Here is a 26,246-nt window from a genome sequence, read left to right as displayed (position 1 = left end):
GATGCACCTTCACTTTAATCAAATATCATTTTTTAAAAAGCAAATAAAGATTTACAATATCCAAATATATAAAATTAAGAAATAAGGTCTCATAATCTACACTGCTATTTTTATTTTATTTGAAATTAAAGAATAAGAAAATGTCAACATACATTTTCTTCTTTTTTTAAAAAAAATTGCAACAAAACTATAAAATTCTATCAAACTCTTTTAACTTTTTCTTCTTTTTTTTTTTTTCCTTCAAATGATTCTTCTATTTATTTAAAATTGTAGATAAACATACATTTATTTCACAATTTAAATAATCATTTGAATATAAAATTTAGGTTTCTTTTTAATTTAAAACCTACTTATTTTCTAATTATGGTAGTGTGGACCCCGTATTTCGGCTCATGCGCTTCCACTCAATGGCGAGCTCGCTTTTTATTTTATTTGTTGAAAATTTGATTTTTAGAAAAAGACTTGGAGTCGCCACTTATTTTAATTTTTTTAAAGGAAAACAAAATAAGAAAGAAAAAACCCTAAGTGTAACTCCTGAAGGAAAAACAGGTCTGTGAAAAACCGAGTCTGGTTCCGGGGGTCAGGTTATCTATTGGAAAGGTACGGTGGTGAGCCGTAATACCCCTTTAGACCCGTTTACATACTGTCTCTACCAGTCGAATTAAGGGAATTGTGGCAATTCATTATGGATACCAAGAAAAATAATCAAGCAAATGAGCATGTACAAGTCATAGTGAAAATCAATATACACAAAAATAATGATGAAGTTTAATTACAAAAATACACAAAATAAATGATAAGAGAATTATGCAAAATGATTTATTGAACTAAAAAAAATATTAAAAAAAATAGTTTTCAAGAAATTTCAAAGGATTTTATTAAAAATGATTTTTGAATTAATAATTTCCATTTATTTATTTACAAAAAAAACAAAAGAATCAATTTATTTTCTCAATTTCATTTGTATTCAATTTTCAAAAAAAAGTTATTTACACTTATTGTATCAAAAGAATTAATTACAAAATTTCAATTTGAGTACATAAATTATTTTTACTTGCTTTTACTAGAAAATAATGAATTTTTACAATTTTATTTACAAAAGTGTTTCAATTTGTTTTTATTTAAGAAAAGTAATTTGTACAAATTATTAAAAAAAAAAAAAAACTTTATTTGCAAAAGAATTTTTAATTAAAAAGGAAAAAAAATCAATATCTTATTTCTAAAAATTACTTTTAATCCTATTTTAATTAAGAAAAAAGAATTTATTTAAAAACACATTTTTTGGACAATTTTATTAAAAATTATTTTTTGGGACAACTTTATTTACAAAACAATTTTTATTAAACAAAGAAATTTTTGGACAATTTTATTAAAAACAAATTTTCAAATTCTATTAAAAACAATTCCTTTGGATTTTTCTAAATGCATTTTTATGAATTTTTATAAATAAAAAAAATTCTTTTATTAATCAGAATATTTTAAAATTATTATTTTATTAAAACATATTTGAATTCTTCCCCTCATTTAAACAAAATTTCTGATTTGCTCATATTCAATTATGTACATAACAAGTAAATATACACAGATAAATATTTACAGAAATCAATAAAAATAAAACCAAATATAAATGGGAAATCAAATATGTACCCCAGTAGGCTTACAACAAGTTCAATGCTCCATTTACCGCTTTTCGAGTCTCACTTTATTCCATGAAATTCCGTACTCCACGTGTCATAAATTTGTACTCAGCCAATAGGTTCGCAGAATAAGCCCATGTAAAAACAAAAATAACCCAAATGTGTAACCAAGAAGTAAGAAGCCCAAGTCCAAATAAGATAAACAATATGCAATTGATCCCAAATTAAACACCAACAATATATCAGCCAAAGTTTCATATTAATTTACCACCAACAAATTAACTCAAATTTCGTATTAATTCAACAATTCAAATATCACAAACAATAATTACTAGTATAATTAAATCGAGAAAAATGAATAATAATAATAATAATAATAATAATAATAATAATGGAAAACAGATGAGATGGGAAAGGGATCACTGGCCGGCAGTGGCTCGCCGGTAGCAACTGGTTGGTGTCCCGGCGACGATGAGGGGTTGAGTTTTTGAAAATAATAATAAAGAAAATAAGGAAAAAAAATGGAGAATGAAATGAAGAAGATGAGAAGGAAATGAAGGGGTGTTCGACCGGTAGCGTTTGAGGTGCAGTGGAGGAAGGGCTGTTAGGAGAAAAAAAAAATAGAGGGGAAGGGAAAAACAAGAGGAGAAAATGGAGGGGGCTCGGCTGCTGTTGAGGAATAAAGGGGGAAATATGAGAGAAAATGAAGGAGAGTTAGGGAGCTCGAGCCGCGGTGTCGTCGGCAAGCTTAGCCAAAAAAATGGGGGAAAAATGGGAGGGCTAAAAAGTGGGGGTAGCCCAACCATTCTTGCGTTGGGAATGGAGGAGATGACAAAAAAAAAAAAAAAAAAAAAAAAAAAAAGAAAAAAAAAAAGGAGAATTACCCTTAAGGGTAGGCTGGGGAAAAATATGACTGATGAGGGTGGGTAAATTTGATAATTATTGTAAAGGGTAGGGTAAAATTATGATAATTCCTCCAAAGGCCTTATTTTGTTTAAATGTCAATACTACCCTTAATAAGTGAAAAACAACAGCAAAGTGAAAAGCAACAGAAAATAAAAAAGAGTTTTCTTTAACCTACCTGGAGCTTGTCGGTGTTGTAGAAGAAAAAAGGGAAAAGAAAAAGGTCCAGCACTTCAGGTCATTATCTGCAACCGTTTACACAAAACTTGTTTTTTTTTTTTTTTTTTTTTTTTTTTTTTTTTTGTGAATCTAGCAAGAAATCCATTAAAGGTCAGTTTTTTTTTTTTAAATACAAAAAAAAAAAGTCAGTTTATGGAAAAATAATAAATAATTTAAATATCGGATTGAATGAAGGAAAAGTTAATAATTTTAACAATGTAGCTGTAAAATATTAGATCTGAAATATTGAATGAGGTTTTGAGAAAGAAATTACATTTTTTTAAATGTTATTTAAATTTATTATTTTGAATTTTTTTATATTATTTTGGTCATATTGAAGATGTGTTTTTATTTTTAATTTATTTTATGGGTGGGTTGTTTGATATGATTATTATTGATTTCCATTGAAAAGGTTTGCACTTTAGTTCTGTTGTTAAGACTTTTTGTCTTGATTGAAGAAAAATTGTTCCCAGTTGTTTCATGCTTGTTTGAGACCACTTTGTTTGTGTATTTATGAATATATTTGGATTGTCATTGAAAACTGAAATCCCCTTTGTACGAGACCACTTTGTATTTTATTATGAATTTGTTAAAGAGTTAAGATCACTATATTTTTGTTATAAATTTGTTACCTTTTTGTATAAGTATTATTTTGGTATGATGAGTCGAATGCCTAGTAGTTTGAAGGTTGTGTAAAAGAACCATTATTTCAGTTATAAAGTATAAGTACAATACAAATGCAATATAGTTACAATGAAAAAACATTAACATTATGATAAATTACAATATACCAAAATGACAAAATATTGAATTATTTTTTACTGAATTGGTATTTCTAGGCTATCATGTTGTATTCCTATCATAAAGCATCCTTGCAAGCCAAAATTATATATATAAAAAAAAACAACAAAAATACACTATTGTAATTTCAATACATGAAGTTGTTGATGATAATCCAATGATGGATAAAAAAAAAATCTATAAAATTAATTTTTTTTATATAAAAATATAGAGGTATAATAAAAATACACTACAATTACAATACAAATACAATAACATTATGATACATTACGATAAGGTAAAATTTTGAAAATGTCAAATTTCTTATGAAACTGGGCAATTATGGGTTCTTTGGCATATCCCTAACATGTATAATATACAACAAATATTGTTATTTATTATATAAAATATGTCTCAATTGATTATAATTTTCATTTGTTTATTTTGTATTCGTTGTAAAATTTTCATTGATTGTAATATTGTGAAATAGATTGATTTGATTGTCGGTGAAAGAAGACGTACTTCTGAATTGGTAAATGGACTTGGAAAATTCCATTTATGGCTTCCTTCATGAAGGAAGGGAGATTGTACCTAAGGAGGATAAACAAATACAATACAAGGGTGGGCAACAAAAAGGCATGTACATTGGACAAGGGATGTCATATGCTGAATTTGTTTCAAAGGCATGTGAACGGTTGGATATTAATTCAAATGGATATACATTTCATTACACCCTTGAGTTTGATCTATTTGCACTTCAACAGTTGGATGATGATGAGGACATGCATATGATGTTATCCCATAGTTATGATTATGCTCGTATTTATGTATTAAAACGGACTCGAAGAGTAGAAGTTGAAGGAGGTATAGTCAATGTGCAAAATGATTATTGGTAAGTGATATATCTTGTATTAGTTGTCATTAATTCCATGATGCAAGGTGCTTTTAATATTAATTAACTGAGTGTGCTATAATATGCAGTCACAATAGTACGGAGGAAACACACAATTCAGTTGCATCATGTCAAGCAAACAATGAGTCTAATTTAGGACTTTCTCAAGGCTTCATGTCCAGATGTGCAGAAACTGAAGTTATGCCACATGATTTAAGTCTTTGTCCTCAACCTATTATTGGGAGTGGGCATAGTTTTCCTAATGCAGATGAATTTAGAAATGCATTATATACGATGTCATTAGTTGGTAGATTTCAATACAAATTCAAAAAGAACTCTCCAAAGCGAATATTTGTGTGTTGTTTAGTGGATGGGTGCCCTTGGAGAATAACTGCTAATTCAGTAGGCACAACCAAAATTTTGAAGGTTAACATCTTCATTGATGTACACAATCATTGTGCAGATGTTGAGTGTTCAAGCCAACCTTCAATGCGGGGAAGGAGAGGTGCTCGTGTCATAGAGCAAGTAATAAGGGCAACCCCCCAGTATTTGCCCCGTCAAATTTGCAAAGACTTTAGGAGTCAGTATGGTGTTTCATTGAGTTATAAGCAAGCTTGGACATACAAAGAAATGACAAAAGAGAGAATATATGGTCTTCCAGAAAACTCATATATGTTGTTGCCATGGTTATGTCAGAGATTGGTAGACATTAATGCAGGGACGATTGCTGAATGTAGCAGACAAGATGGGCATTTTTGGCAATTGTTCATTGCACATTCTTTTTCAATTCAAGGGTTTTTAATGGGTTGTCGACCTGTTATTGCAATTGACTCAACTCATTTGAGTGGACCGTATAGGGGCTCCTTATTTTCTGCAACAGCTTATGATGCTGATGATGGCATGTTCCCAATTGCATTTGGTGTTGTAAGTTCAGAAAACTATGAGGATTAGCTATGGTTTTTGCAGAAATTGAAGGGCATACTTCAAGATAAAGAGGTAGTCATAATATTAGATAGGCATCAAGCAATCCTTCGTAGTGTTTCTCAACTTTTTGGAGTAGAAAATCATGCATATTGCTATCGTCATGTGAAAGAGAATTTTAGTAGCTATGTGACGAAACATAGTATGAAGGGAAAAAATGTAAAATGGATGCATTGTTGCTACTTGATAATGTTGCGTATGCTAGGTTGGATGATGATTATGTTGTAGCCATGGAAAAATTAAAGACATATAACAGTGACCTAGCGAAGTGGGTTGAAGAGAATAGTTCACAACATTGGGCAATGTCAAAGTTTGCCAAAAAACGATGGGATAAGATGACAACTAATCTTGTTGAATCATTCAATGCTTAGTTAAAGGAGGAACGTCATTACACAATTTTCAACTTAGTAATGACACATATGGATAAGTTTGCTCATCTAGCATGTGATCATATGGGTACTACAGAAAATTGGAAAGCTCTAATTGGCCCAAAGACCGAGGAAAAGTTGTTGGAAAACATTATAAAGTATGGGTCATTCCCTGTATATCCCTATGTTGGTGGTGTGTTTAAGGTATTCAATATGAAAGTATATGTACACGTGAATTTAAGAGAGCGTACATGTACTTGTAAGGCTTGGCAAATGGCCGGAATACCTTGTGAGCATGCATGTGCAGCAATACGCCAGATGAAACAAGATGTTTATGAATATGTTGACTCATATTTCAAGCTTCCAATGTAAGAGTTGATATATTCTGGACACTTCAATTCAATTCCAAATCACAATATGCCTATAGTTGATGCTGATGGATGTGTTCGTGATACTCAAGGTCGCTTATATCCTTCACTTAAACCTCCATGCTCAAAACGATCACCTGGAAGGCCTTGATACCGTCGAATAGAGTCTCAATTTAGTTCAAAAAGGCTTATCTTCTGTTCACGATCTCAAGTTGCAGGCCATAATCGAGCTTCATGCAAAAATCCATTACCCGTTCCATGATTCTAGTGTTATGCTTGTATGGTGGCATGCTACTTTTTATCTTATTTTGATTGTGATGATATGTGTGGTTTATGAAATTAGAATCTGTAAGAATTTGTTTTGGAACTTACTTATTTACTTGATTGTCATGACAAAGATGTTTGTATTACATATGCCACTATTTTAGACTTATGATCTTATCATTATTTAGGGTGGTTTGTAACCATGTTTTTAATGTTATTTTGAAGATCATTATTGACTTTGTACATGTTCATTACATTTGTTTAACTTGTTTTCCATTGAAATACAGGTTACATCATGGCATCTTCAAGTGCTTCATTTAGAAATATAAGAGGTAATACTAGAAATGATGAATATCTACTTTATCATAACTGTATGTGTAAATGTTCACCTAGACAGAGGGTGGCTGTTAGAATCTCTGAATCAAAGGATAACCCAAATAGGTTATATTATTGTTGTCAATATGCAAATACTAGAGATGACTGTCATTTCTTTAAATGGGCATTCCCAGAAGGATATGGTGATGGCAACACCTACCAAGAACCAGAAGAGGTTGTTCAAAGAAGAATGTATGGCATGGATGAAGATTTTAAACATATTTTAACAAGAATTGAGTTCATGCAGAAAGTAATTGTAGTAGGACTACTTTTATTTTTTGTTCTATGTTTGAAAATTGCTTAATCATACACTTACTTCATGTCTATTAAGTTTTGGATTATATATGTAATGCTTAATTGTATTGTATTTTGATGTATTTGTATTTGGAGTTATTTGTAATAGGTTATTTATCTCCATTATGTGGACTTGTATTAGATTTTTAATTATAATAGTTCACAGTTTTGCCTACATTTTTAATTACATTTACAACATAAATTCACTAACATTACGATAAAAAAACACTAACTGTATGATAAATTACAACATAAACTAACAATGCAATCTTTTGACTAAATAAAGTCCAATTTCTTGGGTTGATTACCAATTTCTTATATATAATGGTTCAATAATTTTTTTTTTTTTTTTTGTAACCTCAAATTAGAAATGTCTTCTTAGCTTTGATAATGAGCTATTGTATTTTTTTTTTTTTTTAAAAAAAAAAATTGCAACGATCTGAAAACATTATAGAATAGAGTTATTCATAAACTTATTTGCCTGTAAAAATAAATTATATTAATTTTTTAATTTATTAAATTAAAATCTATTTCTTATTTTTCTATTTTTTTAAAATTTTTTTTCGTTGAAATGAACTCAAAATGGTAGCTTTTACCATGGAAAACTAGAGTGTAAAACCTTTTGTCATTTAGTTATAAAGACTTTGAAATACTTGAAATTACTATCTTATAGGTTTCTTGAAAAGGTAATATGTTTAATAGGCATTTTTAAAAATAAGATAAAAAGTAGCATGCAGGGCAAGGAATAATTATGCTCTTTTTTTTTTTCTTTTGGTTTTGGTTGTTAGTTATGAATGAAATGGATGGGCACAAAACTTTATCTTTGATGAAATGGTAATCATGCAATTTTGTGCTTCTAGGGTCATTTATAAAAGAACCTTATGTGAAAAAAAATTACTACAGTGAATCAGTGATTGTGCAATTTTATGTTGTTGGAGTTATAATAATAGACCTCATTGTGTGTTTATTTTATGGGTTAGATTTCTCATTGTATGACAATATAATTATGAAATCAATCTCAGATTTTGGAGTTTGGGAAATGATGAGAGATTCAAACAGGTTAGCATAGGCTTAATGATTTTTTTGCCATGCTGAATATTTTTTGCACTTCAGTCTGATCCCAAACTTTGTGAAGTACAACAAATATGATAGTCTTTTTGTTTTGTTCTTGATGTTGTTATTTCAATTCTGCTTTGGCAGAAAAAAAAAAAAATTTGATCACCCAAGTAGCTGAGCTAAGTTATCCCAGATTGGCCTATCATTGATGCGTTGGAGTTATCAATGTGTGATATCATTTTGATACCATGGAGTTTGGGAAATGATGAGTTGACAGTGCAATGCCTACAGCAATTCAGAGAAATTTGAAGATCACAAACAAATGATGCCATAACAATAATTATTAATAAATAGTAGTAGTTTTTCCCTGATCCAACAACATCACTGATCCATAGTCTGGTAGACATTTTCCCTGACTTCATTTTCTGGAGACATTATTAGTTGTGTTAGGAGTTTTTCCCTGTACTTTATGACCTTGTCCTGTACAAAAGAGTATATAATATAATATTAAGAAAATTCACGATCATAAAAAAAAAAAAAAAAAAAAAATATATATATATATATATATATATATATATATATATATATATTATATATATATATATATATATATATTTTATTCAGCACAATATAATACATTTGCAATTGCACGAGAAAGTCCACCGTTACTCCATAATTGCATAAACTTGATTACAAATATGCTACAATCCGTTCTGCAAATAGTAATTAAGGAAATTATAAGTCAATTGGGTATCAAATTAGTAAATTTATAACCTGATTTGCTTTCCATAGTTAAAGAGGAATACAAATCTTGCAACTTACGGATTCAATTGTTGGACAACTTCTGGAACAACAAATTCAAATTCTGTCATGTCCACTGATGGTCTTCTTTCTTGAATCCCAATGACAGTTGACAAAACGTTCAGCTTAACACAAGATACAATTATAAATATGGACATCTTTAAAAAATAATGACAACGATTCACATAAGTAATTGAACTATAACTATATTTACCAGTTTCTCTATGAAGGCATCCATCCGTTATTTTCTTCCGTCAATTAATGAATCCAACAACTCGATTCTTTTAGCATGAATATTCAAAATGATGAAATACCAGTGATTTTTCCTGCATATTGGTATGAACAACTAAAAGGAACAAAAAAATAAAACATAAAATAATGATTTTATCAAATTAGTTGTGTTCATGTATTTTCTGCACAATACTTAAAAATATCCAACTACAAAGTACTTTTATTAAACTAAATAAACCTGTTCATATGTGCACAACCAAGTATTTTTGAAATATTTCCATAAATTGTCACATATGTATTTTGGAGATAAGGAACCCCTCTTGTTTTCCACATTAGACTGTAATAAAAAAATTACAAACCATACATTAGATTAAAACAATCTACGTAAAACAAGAAAACCAATCTATAATTCTTACAACATATCTTACCACAAAGTTTGGAGATAAGAAATGCTTCCTATTTTCTTTATCCATACCATTCAAAATTCGACAATGCATGGTTACAACCTTCATGTAAATTAATGAAAATTAGATATATAGTTTTAGAGTAATTTTATCCTAACTTCACATAACTAAACATGAATACCTTATTGTCAACCAATTTGTCGTGTCCCAAGCATTTCAAGTCAAACCTTGTCAAGAAGAAATTGTGCATGGAACATAATATTTGGCTACACATAAATAATTATGATGTTAGAAATTAAAACTAATTAATTCAATTGCCTATCTTAATTGTATTTGTTTATACTAAATTAAGTTCAACCTTACCTTTCATCACATGTATCATCCAATGCATATGCCAAAACTTGCTTTGCTACAGATGAAGACGATGAAAATTTGATTGACAATTGTACCACGTATGGTGATTGTAGGGCAGTAGCATGTCGACGTAGCCGATATGAACGTATTGGAGGATGTCCAGTCTCGTAAGGAATAATAGCATTCATCTGAACTTCATCCTCAACTATATGTATAGAAAATAAGAGAAAATAAAATTCATTAATGAAAATAACACGCACAGGAAATACTAGTCATTATTATATACTCATTATTATTTTGATATTAAAACATAAAGAAGCAGAAAGTATACTACTATGCTGCGCTGCTAGTTGTGAGGTCGATGGGCCTGCATTATCTTCACCATGAGCAAAACGATCATTCAGTGGTGATCCATAAGCTAATTTCAAAATGCATAATAACCAAAATTAATTTTTCCAAAAAAAAAAAAATTATACAACATTTGCAATTAAATTAAAAGTAATACAAAATTATAATGACTAGTGCTATATAAATCATACTACCATGTGGTGGTGATGGGAAAGAATCATTGATATCAGGTTGATTATGACTTCTGTTTTGATGAGAAGATGATGAGGTTTTATTTGTATTCTGCCGCGTTGCTAGTTTATCAATTGCTCCTCTCATTGTTCGAAGCAATTGGTGAATTTGTCTCTCCGCTGCATTATATTATGCTATAATTTCCTACAAAATGGTACAAAGTGTCAAGGATGTATATTATTATGCATAATATGTTTGGTTTTCTCTTTAAATAAAAGAATAGATGTAGAAGGTTCTCACATCAGTAGTCTCTTCTTCAACTTCATTTACTGGATTACCAGGGTCTTCATGTGCATCTTTCCCCCTTTCATCTTCTTGAACCTACAATAATAAAAAGAAGAATATATAATTTTTATAAATTTATTTTTCAAATATGAAAATAGAAGAAAATGTTGAAAGAAAATTGTCCCTTACATCAACTAGTTCAAAATCACCATAATCACGCAATTCTGCACGCACCCTTTTCTTCATCAAGTCATCAGTCCACGCTGCACATATTGGGATGGTACATGGCACCAACATGGTTGGAATGTAAAATTTATTTACATAAAAAAGTTGAAACACAAATATTCCACACATCAATACGTTATTTAGAAAAGACTTGTTAAAACATAGAAAATGATATGAAAACCTTCAGCATTTAATACAAAAAGGTATCTACTTGTAAAAAAATAAGGCAACCTATAAACCATGAGCCTTTACCCAATCGAAAATGTCTAATTCCAGCAACCAATGTGTCAAGTACAAATTGACCCCAATTAACATTGATGTCAAAGTCTCCAGCAAGCAAAATACACCACACACTCATGACTACCATCCAACTTTGATGTTGGAGCAAGTAATGTAGCACATGAGAAGAAGATAAACAATTTTTTGAACTTGGCTATGTCTTCCATTAAAATCAGCCTATCTTAAGATCTGATAGGTTTTCCATCCTATTATTCCTATTGGTAGGTGAAAGTAGGAGCCTCCTACCAATATATGGAATACCCAGAATTTCACCTACATCAGAACAAGTTATTGGAAATTGCCTTTCTTGTCCTATGTCTAACCTACAGTGGGCTATATTGAAATGAGTTATTATCCATCTACATAAGCTATGCCTTATCTCTGTGGAAGAGAGCTGAAGTAATCCTCCAAAGCCAATATGTTGAATTATACTCTTCTTTTCATCACTTAGCTCATCAAGTAGATGTCTAAGTTTTTTGCTGGAGCATCGACTATTTATTTTGGCCTCCTGTAAAAGTAAATAAATGATAATATAAAATTAAAATTAAAACAGTCAAATTAAACAACAATGTCAAACATTAATATAGTCAAAATAAAATAATACTAATTAAAATAATGTTCAAACCTGGTTGTATTTTATTGTTTTTTTCCTTTTATCCATGTATTATACTCCACACTACACTATAGAATTTATATCAAATAATCAATTGTCATAATTAAATGTATAATGAATCAAGTAATGTTGTAATATGTTGTACTTCTAGTGCAATTGTATTGTAAATGTAGGGCATTTGTATTGTACCCTTATTTATTTTGGTTTAACTACTATTAATGATCCCAAATACAATTACATACATGCTACTAAAAACACACAGAGCCATTGTATTAGTGTATAACAAATTTAAGTTGTTTGATGGTAATCCAATATGTACACATTGTTAATGCTCATCATGGCTAACCTTTTAAATCATATATAATTTATACAAACTAGGTACAGCATAAATGCATTATACTTACAATACAAATACACTAACCTTACAATATATTACAATATAATTTAATATATTTATGTTTATTTTTTCATATGTTATGTCCCTTGGCCATCCAATATGGTTCTGACAGCTCCCAAGAATATATATTAAATTCGAAAGAATTGAAATGCAGAAAAAGAGATGATATTTTGTTTGCATTAAAAAATAATGTCCAATATACCCTAATTGGAAACACAATCCTAAAGAAATAACCTTAGCCATTCACACTACTTAAAAGGTCTATTGTCATACGAATATGAGAATCAAGGACTGTAATAATTTCCCCAAATTAGAATAAAACAAAAGAAAAGAATATGCAAATATTATAATTAATTAAAGACCAAATTTCTGAGTTAACTAGTAATTGCATATTATGCCCTTCCATGGCATTGTTTTCCATTATCCTTTTCTGCATGAGGAAATTAGGAAGCTTAAAAAATATTATAATGCAGTAAGCCAATAACATTTGCCAAAATTATCTCTATGTTATTTTTTTAAAAAAAAAATTGAAGGCTTTAACTTTTAATTTGTATTACTTTTTAAAGAATTTTCAGGAGTTTACGTGTTTTCACTTATATCAAAATTCATATATATCATCCAACTACATGTATTAGGAATCCATATAACTATAACTTACATTTGATTGCTGACAACACTAAATAAATAAGAAAAGTCTTGCATTTTTTTTTTCTTCCACGTGTTCTAACTTCTAAAGAAATTTTAATGTGGTAAGCCAATAACATTTGCCAAAATTATCTCTGTGTTATTTTTTTTTTAAAAAATTGAAGGCTTTAACTTTTAATTTGTATTACTTTTTAAAGAGTTTTCAGGAGTTTACGTGTTTTCACTTATATCAAAATTCATATATATCATCCAACTATATGTATTAGGAATCCATATAACTATAACTTAGTTTTGATTGCCGACAACACTAAATAAATAAGAAAAGGTCTTGCATTTTTTTTTTTTTTGCTTCCACGTGTTCTAACTTCTAAAGAAATTTTAATGCAGTAAGCCAATAACATTTGCCAAAATTATCTCTATGTTATTTTTAAAAAAAAAAAATTGAAGGCTTTAACTTTTAATCTGTATTATTTTTTTAAGAATTTTCGGGAGTTTACGTATTTTCACTTATATCAAAATTCATATATATCATCCAACTATATGTATTAGGAATCCATATAACTATAACTTAGATTTGATTGCCGACAACACTAAATAAATAAGAAAAGGTCTTGCATTTTTTTTTTTTTTTTTTTGCTTCCATGTGTTCTAACTTCTAAAGAAATTTTAATGTTTTGTAGGAAGTTGTTTACAATACTTTGTGTGGTCAAATTGTGGGTTTGTGGGAACCAAAACGGAGGACACGTGCTTTCAATTTTTCTTTCTTCTTTTCTTTACTCTTTATTGTTTTCTCAATAACCAAACAATGCCCTAGGAAAAATCTAAGACTCCAAATTTCTTTCATTTTCAAAATTGTTTAAGCAAAAGATAAAGTCTTGGAACCATTTTGCTAGCTAAATCCATTTCAGTGAGACAAGAACAATTTAGCCTTGGGCCTCAATTTAGTTTGCAACAAATGAAAGGCAATTAAGTATATAATTGTCTCCATTTCCTGGAAGATGAAACATCTCGGCTGAGCCAATTACTTCCAGGTCCCAGAAAATGAAAGACTCAATATTCTAAGACATCAATTTCTTTTCTTTCCTTACCTTTTTCCCACCACCCAAGCAAAACACAAAACCACTCTCGGCCAAAGAAAAGCCTTGCAATCACCCACCGTTTGGTTCCTGAGAAAACGAAAAGCAAAACAAAAGAAAAACCCTGGTGAGTTGACTTTTTTTATTTCCGTTTCTGGGTTTCCCTATACTCAAAAATGGAAAATGAAACCCCAAGTTTATTTCTTTTTTTCCCAAATTTTCTCAGCAACCAATTTATTTTCGTTTCTGGGTTTCCCTACACTCAAAAATTGAAAATGAAACCCCAATTTTATTTCTTTTTTTCCCAAATTTTCTCAGCAACCAAACAGACCCAAACCCAAAACACCTAGGGCAAAGCATGAAATAAGCAGAATGTAACAAATAAAGATTTGTACTACTTCTGATCTCAAGGTGGAAACGCCATAAATATAAATATGGGGGCTTTGAAATGAAATATTTTGAGGGATTGGGATGGATTTGGAAGGCTTTGTGAGGACTTTACCTTGGACTAGTGGGGCTTTTGTGCAGATCCAGCCTCTGGAAGGTTCTTCACCTCAGGCTGCAGCCTTTGAGACCAATCCAGATTTTCTGTTTGGGTTGGATAAAGGGCTCGCTCCGCCTCTCCCCGTGAAATTGCAGGATCCAACGCCTCCACCCATGGTTCCAGATGTGCTTCCCAAGGATTATTCAGTGAGATCGGATCCAGGATCGGAGGATTGCCATGTTGTTAGAGATCCAGTGGTGTCCCCCGCAGACTTCCAGAGGCAGATCCAAATGGAACAATCGTCTGGTGACACAATGGCTGGTTCAATGGTCAAATTCCTTTCCGTAAGTTGCAACGTGAGAGTATGCATTTAAGTTGCAACAAAAGTTTCCTCTATTTTAGCCTTGAGGACAAGGCTTTTCTGAAGGGGTAGGAAATGCAGCCAGAGATTTAGTATCTCTCACAATATCATATCACCGTGAAAACACCCAGATCATGCGAAAGGGAAGCTTTGACGAGAAGATGCGAAAGGGAAGGCATTGGAACGATAGTCTTTTTTTTTTTTTTCTATTCTTTTATTCGTTATAAATTATAATTTTAGAATTTAATTGAGGGTAAATTGGTCTAATAAAAATGTTAGGCCTTCAGAAGAATTATCAAATTTACCCACCCTTCTCGGTAATTTTTTTCCCCAGCCTACCCTTAAGGGTAATTCTCCCAAAAAAAAATTCAAAAAGAAAGAGGAAAAAAAATAATAAAAAAACCAAATAAAAGGAATAGGGGTATGGCTTGGACGTGGGGTGATCGTCGTAGGCAAGGGTAGGTAGGTGGGGTGATGGCGTAGGTAAAGGTAGGTAGGAGAGTGAGAGGAGAGAGGAGAGAGAAATGAAGGAAATAAAAGGAAAAATAATAATAATAATAATAATAATAATAATAATAATAAATAAAAGAAAAAGTAAAATATAATAATAATAATAATAAAATAATATACAAAATAATAAAAACTAATAAATAAATGGTGAGTGGATCAAAAAACATATGTAATTGGGATTTAAAATCTATGAACAAAATTGGGCTCAAAATCAATATAAAATAAAAATGAGACAAATTTTGGGGTCTACAGGTAGATGTCACAAAATTAAGACCTTTTTTTTTTTTTTTTTTTTAATATTCATAAATGTTCATATTTTCATACTTAGAGGGTGTTTAGTTTTTTAGTTTTTTACTGAAAGTAATTTGTTTTCAGACTTTATTGTTAGTTTTTCTACTTTTTTTATAATTTCTTATAAATTTTTTAGTGAATAGAAAAAAAAAATCAAAATATTTAGTTTTTTTAAATGGAAAAAATAACATGTTTATTTAATCTAATATTTATTACTATTAAATATTAGGTTGTTTGTTTTTGTAATATTTTATTTTTATTAAGTATTAAAAAGTAAAGAAAAATTAACATGTTTCTTTTTCTATTTAGAAAAATGATGATGTTTGTTTTTTTTTTTACTTAATTTTAAATAGAATTTTAATGCGTATTAATTATTAAGTTATTTGTTTTTGTAATATTTTATTTCTATTAAGCATTAAAAAGTAAAAAAAAATCAACATGTTATTTTTTCCATTAAAAAAATCAAATATTTTAGTGTTTTCTATTCAATAAAAAGTTTATAATAAGTTATGAAAAAAAAATAAAAAACAAACAATTTAAAATCTGAAAGTAAATTGTTTTCAGCAAAAAATTAAAAAAACAAACACCATTAGTTTTGATACATTTCGGAACAAAATTATGATTAAAATATATATTTTTTAGTTTTATAAGAGTTAGAAATCTTATTTGAATAGAATTATTATTTTAGTTTTCAAAATTCAACAAATAATAAAATATGTTTGTTTATTAAATAATAAAGAATAAACTAAATCAAGTAGAATTATATGTATTATGATTAATTAAATTAATAAAAATAATTAATTACTTTTTATTTTATATCCAAATTTTTTATTAAAAAATTTAATATTAGAATATTTACATAGACATGTCATATTCCTTCTAATTTTAGTATTTTTAAACAATCATTATTTATTTGAGTTCATATTTGGATTTACTAATAATAAAAACAAATGTAGAAAACAAATAATAAATTATTAAATTATTATAAGAGTTAATTTTAATTTTAAACAAAGTTAAATATTAATAAAAATAAATATTTTAAAGCAATGAATAAAGTTTAATCTTATCTACTTTCCAAGAAAACAAAAATGATTTTACCTTTAAATATAATCATTTAATAAATATAAAATTTTAAAATAAAATATATTCAAATACAACCATAAAATACATTAAAAATTAATTTTTTTAAAAAAATAATTAATATTATATTTAGATATATAAAGAAACGCCATTAGCTAGCGGTTTCCGTGCCTTGCACGGGGACCAAGCTTTGTAAAAGTTGATATTTTCGTGGTATGGACGGAGAGTGTGATGCAGGAACCAGGAAACTCAGGAATTTTGAAAGGGTAATTATGTAATATAGGCTCTACCCGCTGCCAGGCCAGATAGATTGTACGGAACTGGGTGATTCGGTTTTGGGATAAGGTTTGTCCCACTGTGGGAGTCTCTATCATCCCTGCCTGTCAAAAAGGAAATTTGAAATATCTTGCACAAATTTATCCCCTTTATCAAATTTATTTTTAAAATTATCCTTTTATTATCAAGTAAAAGTCATATAATTTTAAAAAAAAAATTTTAAAAATTTTAAGTTAAAGTTTCATTTAACAAGTGAAACTTGGATTAAAAAATAAAACCTCAATTATTAATTACAATTTTATTTTTTATCTTAAGTCTCAATTATTAATTGAGATTTTATTTTTATGAGAGGATGTTATGGCACTCATATAATTAATAATAGATTATATTAAATATAAATTTTAAAAGGGATATATTTTTATGGTGGAACGGACCATTTTGACACAAATTTTTTCAATATAAATTTAAATATTCTATGGTTTTTTTCATACACCAAAAAAACCATATGAACCCAAATTATAACATACAAATTTTAAACAATAATCTAAAAATAGTTAGTATTTTATGTATTTTTGTTATAGATACTATATTTACTATTCATGTATTGGGCTTTATGAAACCTAGTTTTGTTTGATCCGGTTTGACGACCCAACCCGAATAATATTGCATGGTTTTTTAATGGGAGATTTACTGAGGCCTGTTGGGCCTGTTTAGCCCATTATAGAACCACCTTTTGTAATTAGGGTTTTTTAGTGTGGTATGGTTGCCATAAATATAGAGAGAAAATATTGTAGCCGCTGAGGTCGTACTCTGTATTCTTCCCTGATAATAGTGATATCCCTGTAACTCCGTGGACGTAGGCAAATTGTCGAACCACGTAAATACTGTCTTGTGCGTGTGATTGTCTTTTCTTTGGCGTGTGTTTTCTCTATTTTTTGTTTCTCACAGGTTGAAAATTTGGTTTAATTCCCTACAACTGGTATCAGAGCCTAGGGTTAGGTTTAAGTGGGAACAATGGCAGAGGAAGCAGAAAAGGCGTCTGGAATAGAAAAGTTTGATGGCACAGACTTTGCGTAATGGAGGATGCAGATTGAAGATTATCTCTATGGGAGGAAATTGCATCTGCCTCTTTTGGGGACAAAACCTGAGAGTATGAAGGCTGAGGAATGAGCGCTTCTTGACAGATAGGTTCTAGGAGTTATTAGGTTAACTCTGTCTAGGTCTGTTGCACATAATGTTGTAAAGGAGAAGACCACAGCAGATTTGATGAAGGCTTTGTCCGGTATGTATGAAAAGCCGTCCGCAAACAATAAGGTGCATCTGATGAAGAAATTGTTCAATTTGAAGATGGCAGAGAATGCATTAGTAGCACAACATCTGAATGAATTTAATACAATCACAAATCAATTGTTGTTTGTAGAAATTGATTTTGATGATGAGATTCGTCCTCTGATTGTCTTGGCTTTTTGCCAAACAGTTGGGAGGCAATGAAGATGGTAGTAAGCAATTCTACGGGAAAGGAAAAGCTCAAGTACAATGATATACGAGATTTAATTCTGGCTGAGGAGATTCGCCGAAGAGATGCAGGTGAAACCTCAGGATCTGGTTCTGCCCTAAACCTTGAGACAAGAGGCAAAGGTAATGACAGAAATTCAAATCGGGGTAGTTCAAATTCCAGAAATTCTAATCGGAACAGAAGCAAATCTAGATCAGGCCAACAAGTACAATGCTGGAATTGTGGGAAAACAGGTCACTTTAAAAGGCAATGCAAAAGCCCTAAGAAGAAGAATGAAGATGATTCTGCTAATGCTGTAATAGAAGAGGTACAGGATGCATTACTTCTTGCAGTAGACAGTCCACTTGATGATTGGGTTTTGGATTCAGGAGCTTCGTTTCATACCACTCCACACTGAGAAATCATACAGAATTATGTTGTAGGTGATTTTGGTAAGGTGTATTTGGCTGATGGTTCAGCCTTGGATGTTGTGGGTCTAGGAGACGTCCGAATATCGTTGCCCAATGGGTCTATTTGGTTACTGGAGAAGGTTCGACATATTCCTGACCTAAGGAGGAATCTGATTTTGTTGGACAACTTGATGATGAAGGACATGCAATACTATTTGTTGGTAGTACTTGGAAGGTTACAAAGGGAGCTAGGGTATTGGCTCGTGGAAAGAAGACTGGTACTCTGTATATGACCTCATGTCCAAGAGACACAATTGCAGTTGCTGATGCAAGTACTGATACAAGCCTATGGCACCGCAGACTTGGTCACATGAGTGAGAAAGGGATGAAGATGTTGCTGTCAAAAGGAAAACTACCAGAATTGAAGTCCATTGATTTTGACATGTGTGAAAGTTGCATCTTAGGAAAGCAAAAAAGGGTGAGCTTTTTGAAAACTGGTAGGACATTGAAGGCTGAAAAATTGGAACTAGTACACACTGATTTGTGGGGGCCTTCTCCGGTTGCATCCCTAGGAGGTTCAAGGTACTACATCACCTTTATTGATGACTCAAGTAGAAAGGTATGAGTTTATTTTCTGAAAAATAAATCTGATGTATTTGAAACTTTTAAGAAGTGGAAGACCATGGTTGAGACAAAACATGTTTGAAAGTAAAATGTTTGAGGTTAGATAATGGAGGAGAGTACATAGATGGAGGGTTCAGCGAATATTGTGCTGCACAAGGAATTAGGATGGAGAAGACCATTCCTGGGACACCACAACAGAATGGTGTGGCTGAGCGCATGAACAAAACTCTCAATGAGCGTGCTAGAGTATGAGATTGCATGTTGGACTACCAAAAACTTTTTGGGCTGATGCTGTTAGCACTGCAGCTTACTTGATAAATCGAGGACCATCGGTTCCCATGGAGTTCAGACTTCCTGAGGAGGTTTGGAGCGGTAAAGAGGTGAAGTTTTCACATTTAAAAGTTTTTTGTTGTGTTTCTTATGTTCATATTGATTCTGATGCTCGTAGTAAACTTGATGCAAAGTCAAAAATATGTTTTTTCATTGGCTATGGTGATGAGAAATTTGACTATAGGTTTTGGGATGAACAAAACAAGAAAATCATCATAAGTAGAAATGTGATATTTAATGAACAGGTTATGTATAAAGACAGGTCAACTATAGTGTCAGATGTTACAGAGATAGATCAAAAGAAATCTGAGTTTGTCAACTTAGATGAATTGACTGAAGGTACTGTCCAGAAGGGAGGTGAAGAAGATAAGGAGAAGGTAAATTCACAGGTAGATCTGAGTACACCTGTAGCTGAAGTTCGCAGATCTTCCAGGAACATTAGACCTCTGTAGCGTTATTCACCTGTTTTAAATTATCTCCTGTTGACTGATGGTGGTGAGCCAGAGTGTTATGATGATGCTTTGCAAGATGAGAATTCAAGAAAGTGGGAGTTAGCCATGAAGGATGAGATAGATTCCTTGTTGGGGAATTAGACATGGGAACTGACTGAATTGCCAGTAGGAAAGAAGGCTTTGCACAACAAGTGGGTATACAGAATAAAGAATGAACATGATGGTAGCAAACGTTACAAGGCCAGATTAGTTGTTAAAGGGTTCCAGCAGAAGGAGGGCATTGACTACACAGAGATATTTTCTCCAGTTGTGAAGACGTCAACAATCAGACTTGTACTGGGAATGGTGGTTGCAGAAAACTTACATCTTGAGCAGTTAGATGTGAAGACAACATTCCTTCATGGTGACTTAGAGGAAGACCTTTACATGATTCAGCCAGAAGGGTTCATTGTTCAGGGATAAGAGAATCTAGTCTGCAAATTGAGAAAAAGCTTGTATGGCCTTAAACAAGCTCCTAGACAGTGGTACAAGAAGTTTGACAGTTTTATGCATAGAATTGGGTTCAAGAAATGTGAAGCTGATCACTGTTGTTATGTTAAGTCTTTTGACAATTCTTACATCATCTTACTGTTGTATGTGGATGATATGCTTATTGTAGGGTCTGACATTGAGAAGATTAATAATCTGAAGAAACAATTGTCTAAACAGTTTGCAATGAAGGATTTGAGAGCTGCAAAGCAAATCTTTGATATGAGAATCATTAGAGACAAGGCTAATGGTACATTGAAGCTTTCACAGTCAGAGTATGTGAAGAAAGTTCTCAGTAGGTTCAACATGAATGAAGCTAAACCAGTGAGCACACCCTTAGGGAGTCATTTCAAACTAAGCAAAGAACAGTCACCAAAGACAGAAGAAGAAAGAGACCATATGAGTAAGGTGCCCTATGCCTCAACTCTTGGCAGCTTGATGTATGCTATGGTGTGTACAAGGCCAAACATTGCACATGCAGTGGGAGTTGTGAGCAGATTCATGAGTAGGCTTGGAAAGCAGCATTGGGAGGCAGTCAAGTGGATTCTAAGATATCTGAAGGGTTCATTAGATACATGTCTTTGCTTCACAGGTGCAAGTTTGAAACTGCAGGGTTATGTAGATGCTGATTTTGCTGGTAATATTGATAGTAGAAAGAGTACTACTGGGTTTGTTTTTACTTTAGGTGGTACAAGCTATATCATGGGCTTCAAATCTACAGAAGATTGTTACTTTGTCTACTACAGAAGCTGAGTATGTTGCAGCAACTGAAGCTGGAAAGGAGATGATTTGGCTACATGGTTTCTTAAATGAATTGGGTAAGAAGCAGGAGATGTGAATTCTACACAGTGACAATCAGAGTGCAATTTTTCTTGCCAAAAATTTGGCTTTTCATTCAAAGTCGAAGCATATACAAACAAAATACCACTTTATCCGTTATTTTGTTGAAGATAAACTGGTAATACTTGAGAAGATTTGTGGATCTAAGAACCCGGCAGACATGTTGACTAAGGGTGTCACTATTGAGAAATTGAAGTTGTGCGCAGCTTCAATTGGTTTCTAGCTTGAGGACAGGAGGATGAGTTGCAGGGATGAGGGATTGTTTCTTGGAGGATAGTGGTTTGATGTTGGTGATTGAACTAGTCTCCAAGTGGGAGATTTGTTGGGCTTTGTGGAGCCTAGTTTTGTTTGATCCGGTTTGACGACCCAACCCAAATAATATTACATGGTTTTTTAATGGGAGATTTACTGAGGCTGTTGGGCCCGTTTAGCCCATTGTGGAACCACCTTTTGTAATTAGGGTTTTTTAGTGTGATATGGTTGTCATGTTATATATAGAGAGAAAATATTGTAGCCGTTGAGGTCGTACTCTGTATTCTTCCCTGATAATAGTGATATCCCTGTAACTCCGTGGACGTAGGCAAATTGCCGAACCATGTAAATACTGTCTTGTGCGTGTGATTGTCTTTTATTTGGCGTATGTTTTCTCTATTTTTTGTTTCTCACAGGTTGAGAATTTGATTTAATTCCCTACATCATGTACTATTTTTTTTAATAATATAAGTATTATATTTGATTATTTTAGATATTATCGTTAATCGATAAATGCATAAAAGTTTAACAAAAGGCTTTTTTTTAAAACTTTGAAGAAACGTAAAGTTTTTTTTAGTTGTATCCCGATATATTTGATAAGATTAAAGTTAGGAAACTAGGCTAGTGTAAAACATTTTTGTCCATCCGCTCGACAGTGTTTTTATTGAATAGACATATTTCAAATTATAAAATCCATTATCATATGAAATTTAAACTTAAAATTTTGTTTATTTTAGATTGTTTAATTATTAATTCAATGCCTTAGAATGTTAGCAAAAATTTAGGCAACCCACTTAGAGTAAGACACAAATAATGCTAGAATTGCAACTTAGGTGTTATGGTTTAGTTTGAATCAAATTTAATATAACTTTTGGTGGTGCTTGAAAAATTATTTTTGACTTAATCTTTGTATATATATATATTCTAAACTCAATTTAGGTTAATATTTAGACAATCCCAATCTAACATCAACTTGATTTAATTTGTTAATCATATTTAGGGTTGTTTGATTAAAAATATTTATTGAAAACCCAATTTTAAAAATCTAATCTTCTATAATTTTTTAGCCCCGTTTAAATAAAAATACTATCACTAATTTCTTATATAAAAAACTTTTTTTTAAACTCATATCTAAATGTTAAAATAACAAAGGTCATTTATTGCAAAAATGAATTACTTTTCAAGTAAAACGTGAGAATTGTTAGATTTATAAACTTTATAATTATTTCATCTTTTTTAACCAATTAATTTTAATATTTATCATTTATATTATCTTATATAATAGTATTGATTTTATTGGATTTTGAAGGATAAAATTAAATTATAATTATATAATGTATAAATTTATTTAAATAAAATAAAATATATAGATTTATTAATAATTTTTATTATTATCTAGAACATTGTCTTATTTATTATTTAAATTTTAGTATAAATATATATAAAGAAGTAAGAAAAAAAAAAATCTAGTCTCCCAAATTTATCCTAAATTTGAAAAATAATGTTGGACACTAATTCTACAAAGTATTGTTTTTGCTTAAAAAAAATTTTAAAAACACTTTTAAAAATCCAAAAAATCACTTATAATGATAAAAAATTATTTATAATATTCTTTATAAAAAAAACCAAATGATAGATGATTCTCTTAAAAACACTCGTATTTCATTTCTAATTTAATTTGAATTTAAGTTCGTCATGAATCCAACTCAATTATTCGAGTTGTAGTCAAAGCATGAATTTCTAATAATATGCCGGCACTTTAATAAAATCAATCTAAGAAATGAAATTATAATTGTGAATTTATATAACAAAGAACTATGATCCTAAAAAAATGCTTCGAAAAATGTTTTTGAATAAAATAATTCGTATTTTTCCTTAAAAATATAATTTATAATATTAAAAAATCATTTACAGTTTATTTTAGAGAAATATTTAATTAATAATTTTCATGAAAAAACACTTTCACTACAAACACGAATAAAAATACTGATAATTAAACCGAAACATTAATGTCCGTAATTGAAAGCCTGAGTTGAAATCCATGATTAGATACTTGATTTACTTCTTTGCATGCGGACTCTTGCTGCCCATGACTTGTTATCGTTTGAATTCTTACTTGCGCTCTTCCTCTCCAACTCTCCGAGCTGTGCTTGCCATCTGCTTTTCCAATCTCCACTCATATCCATTCCCTGATTCACAGTTAATTCCACTTCAATATGCAATTTTATTAAAAAAATAAAAAATAACATAAGCTTCTATATACGATAATTGAACTCTTATATAAAAAGTAATCAAGGATTTATTTTTTATGTTTTTAAAAATCATCCTTTTCTTTTCACCACATTTTTGACAAAAATACCCTTATTTTTTATTTTTTATTTTTATAAAAATAATCATTTCTTTTGAATTTAAATTTAAATATTTGAAATAATTAAAGACATTTATATAAAAAATAAGTTACCCTTTAAACACAGATATAAAACAGATTAAATTTACAAATATGTTAATTATTTCAACATTTTTAGTCAATTAATTCAAAGCATAGCTACGTACATCCTATTCAGTAGATCTAAATATAACCGAATTAAATATATCCCTTGTTTTTCAATTAAAAAGGATATTTGAAATTATCACAATGCACTCTTTTTTATCTTTTGATTGATACGATAACTAAACTTTAATTCTAATTTTTTCTTTTGTTCTCTTTACAATTTTTTTTTCCATTTTTTATCTCATTTTTTTAAGAATTAATTGGTTAAAAAAATATGAAACAATCCTCGTATTTATCAATTTAACTCTTCTCATATTTTTACCTGAAAAATAATTTATTTTTGACATAAATACCCTTTGACATTTTAAATATTTATATGTATATAATTTAAAAATAATTATTATTATTTTTACAAGAAAAAAATGAAAATACTTTTATCAAAATAAACCCTAAAAATAAAAAATAAAAAAATAAAATTTTAAATTTAGATTCTCAATACCCTTTTAATCAAATAACTCTTCTTTTAAAACCCTAAACTCATTTTCTACTTTTTAAAAGAAATTGTCAACATTTGTTAAAAACTGTCAACATTTGTGTTTTTTTATTTATATATTTTTAAAATTTAGAGTGGAAGATGCGTTTAGGGTTTGGAAAAAAAGGTAGTAAAATATATAAGAGGGAAGAAATATAGGAAGAGGTGGATTAGGTATTGATGGTGAAAGTGGGGACTTTGCAATCGTTTCACCTGCCTTTTCTACTTTCTAGGTCAAGAAAGGAAGCTTAGGGAAGTATTCTTTTCCTGAGAGCAAGTCTTCTTTTCAAACATGGGGTTAATTATGACTGAAATTCTAGATGTATAGACCAATTTTTTGGCACTTTTCACTGTGGTGGATGGAAAAAATCAACACACCCGGATCAACCTTGAGCTGATATCTCAAATTTATCAGAACAAGAAACTGGATCTTCCAGTAAAGTTGTTTATCTGAAAAGTTTAAACTGCCAAACTGTATCAATTAATACCTGTAATATGATATGATCAAATTAAAAAAGCAAGTTTATATTGTTAGCTATTGGATCAATAATGTGTATATATAAAGATCATACGTACTGGTTGATGAGACCGGTATAGATTTTGAGCGGAGAAAGCCAGATGTAAACCCTTGGTCAAATCACTGTCATACAAAGCTCTAGTCCTTGGGTCAGACAACGTCTCATAGGCCTCCTGGATCCGAATGAACATCCTGGTGAACTCCTTGGCAGAGTCAGGTGGAGACACATCTGGGTGGTACTTGAGGACTAGTTGTTTATAAGCCTGCTTGATTTCTGAGAGTGTTGCAGCCTCTGAAACGCCCAACAAACAGTAGAAACTCTCTGAGGCCTCTTCTGTCAGATACAGATTGTGGCTGCTGTTAATGGCTGTCTTGGCCCTGGTTGTGAAATACCCAGATGGAGTTTTGAGAGAAAACGCCGGTTTTGGGAGGTTGGTGTTGAAGATGAGGTGATTTGGACTGGGCTTAAGCATTGATTTTGCGCCTGGAAGGCAGGGTTTGGAGCAGACAAGGAAGTCATGACCTGTGCTTCCATAACTCATTTGCGTGGGTGTGGGTATGGGTATTTTGCAAGTGTTTCAACTGGTGTTAGCGATCCAGATGACTGTAGATATTGTTAAAGATTTGTGGAGTTTTCTTTCTGTCGTGGGATAGCGATTGATTTAGACCTTTTTGGTGGCTAATCAATGGGTTTTGGCTCACTCGAGACATGTGAGTCACGCCTGACAGCAGATTAGTAAGCACCTTTCGGCTTTTGGTGTGTTTTCTTCAAGTCAAAGCTGGAATTCATAAATATCTTTGTAAAGT

General features: G+C 30.7%; 1 protein-coding gene, 2 long non-coding RNA genes and 1 other non-coding gene across 4 annotated transcripts; 1 reads left to right on the top strand and 3 right to left on the bottom strand.

The window, feature by feature from the left end:
• The first annotated feature begins 8,112 nt into the window (after window positions 1–8,112).
• LOC117919484 lies at window positions 8,113–8,206 on the top strand. Its single transcript, XR_004652081.1, has one exon. It is a non-coding gene; the product is annotated as a small nucleolar RNA Z122 (small nucleolar RNA).
• Window positions 8,207–9,260: 1,054 nt separating this feature from the next.
• LOC117917705 lies at window positions 9,261–9,816 on the bottom strand. The gene is made up of 3 exons (XR_004651746.1): window positions 9,755–9,816; window positions 9,598–9,675; window positions 9,261–9,284 (listed from the first exon to the last, which is right to left on the bottom strand). It is a non-coding gene; the product is annotated as an uncharacterized LOC117917705 (long non-coding RNA).
• A 668-nt stretch (window positions 9,817–10,484) lies between these two features.
• Window positions 10,485–11,055, bottom strand: LOC117917941. The gene is made up of 3 exons (XR_004651788.1): window positions 10,921–11,055; window positions 10,747–10,827; window positions 10,485–10,650 (listed from the first exon to the last, which is right to left on the bottom strand). It is a non-coding gene; the product is annotated as an uncharacterized LOC117917941 (long non-coding RNA).
• A 12,804-nt stretch (window positions 11,056–23,859) lies between these two features.
• On the bottom strand, window positions 23,860–25,976 carry LOC117919096 (chaperone protein dnaJ 20, chloroplastic-like). The gene is made up of 2 exons (XM_034836151.1): window positions 25,499–25,976; window positions 23,860–24,088 (listed from the first exon to the last, which is right to left on the bottom strand). The coding sequence occupies exons 1-2, from the start codon at window positions 25,910–25,912 to the stop codon at window positions 23,945–23,947; spliced, it is 558 nt and encodes a 185-aa protein (XP_034692042.1). The 5' UTR covers window positions 25,913–25,976; the 3' UTR covers window positions 23,860–23,944.
• Window positions 25,977–26,246: the final 270 nt, after the last annotated feature.

This window comes from Vitis riparia, chromosome 7, assembly GCF_004353265.1.
Source record: "Vitis riparia cultivar Riparia Gloire de Montpellier isolate 1030 chromosome 7, EGFV_Vit.rip_1.0, whole genome shotgun sequence".
Taxonomy (NCBI): domain Eukaryota; kingdom Viridiplantae; phylum Streptophyta; class Magnoliopsida; order Vitales; family Vitaceae; genus Vitis; species Vitis riparia.
Note: the sequence above shows the minus strand (reverse complement) of the source record. Positions and strands in the feature narration are given on the sequence as shown.

Excerpts from the sequence above, each read along its gene's own strand:
- LOC117919096 (XM_034836151.1), bottom strand. The coding sequence starts at position 25,912 with ATGCTTAAGCCCAGTCCAAATCACCTCATCTTCAACACCAACCTCCCA. Across the intron at positions 24,089-25,498 it reads TATACCGGTCTCATCAACCA|GGAATGGATATGAGTGGAGA; the intron begins GTACGTATGATC and ends ACTGTGAATCAG.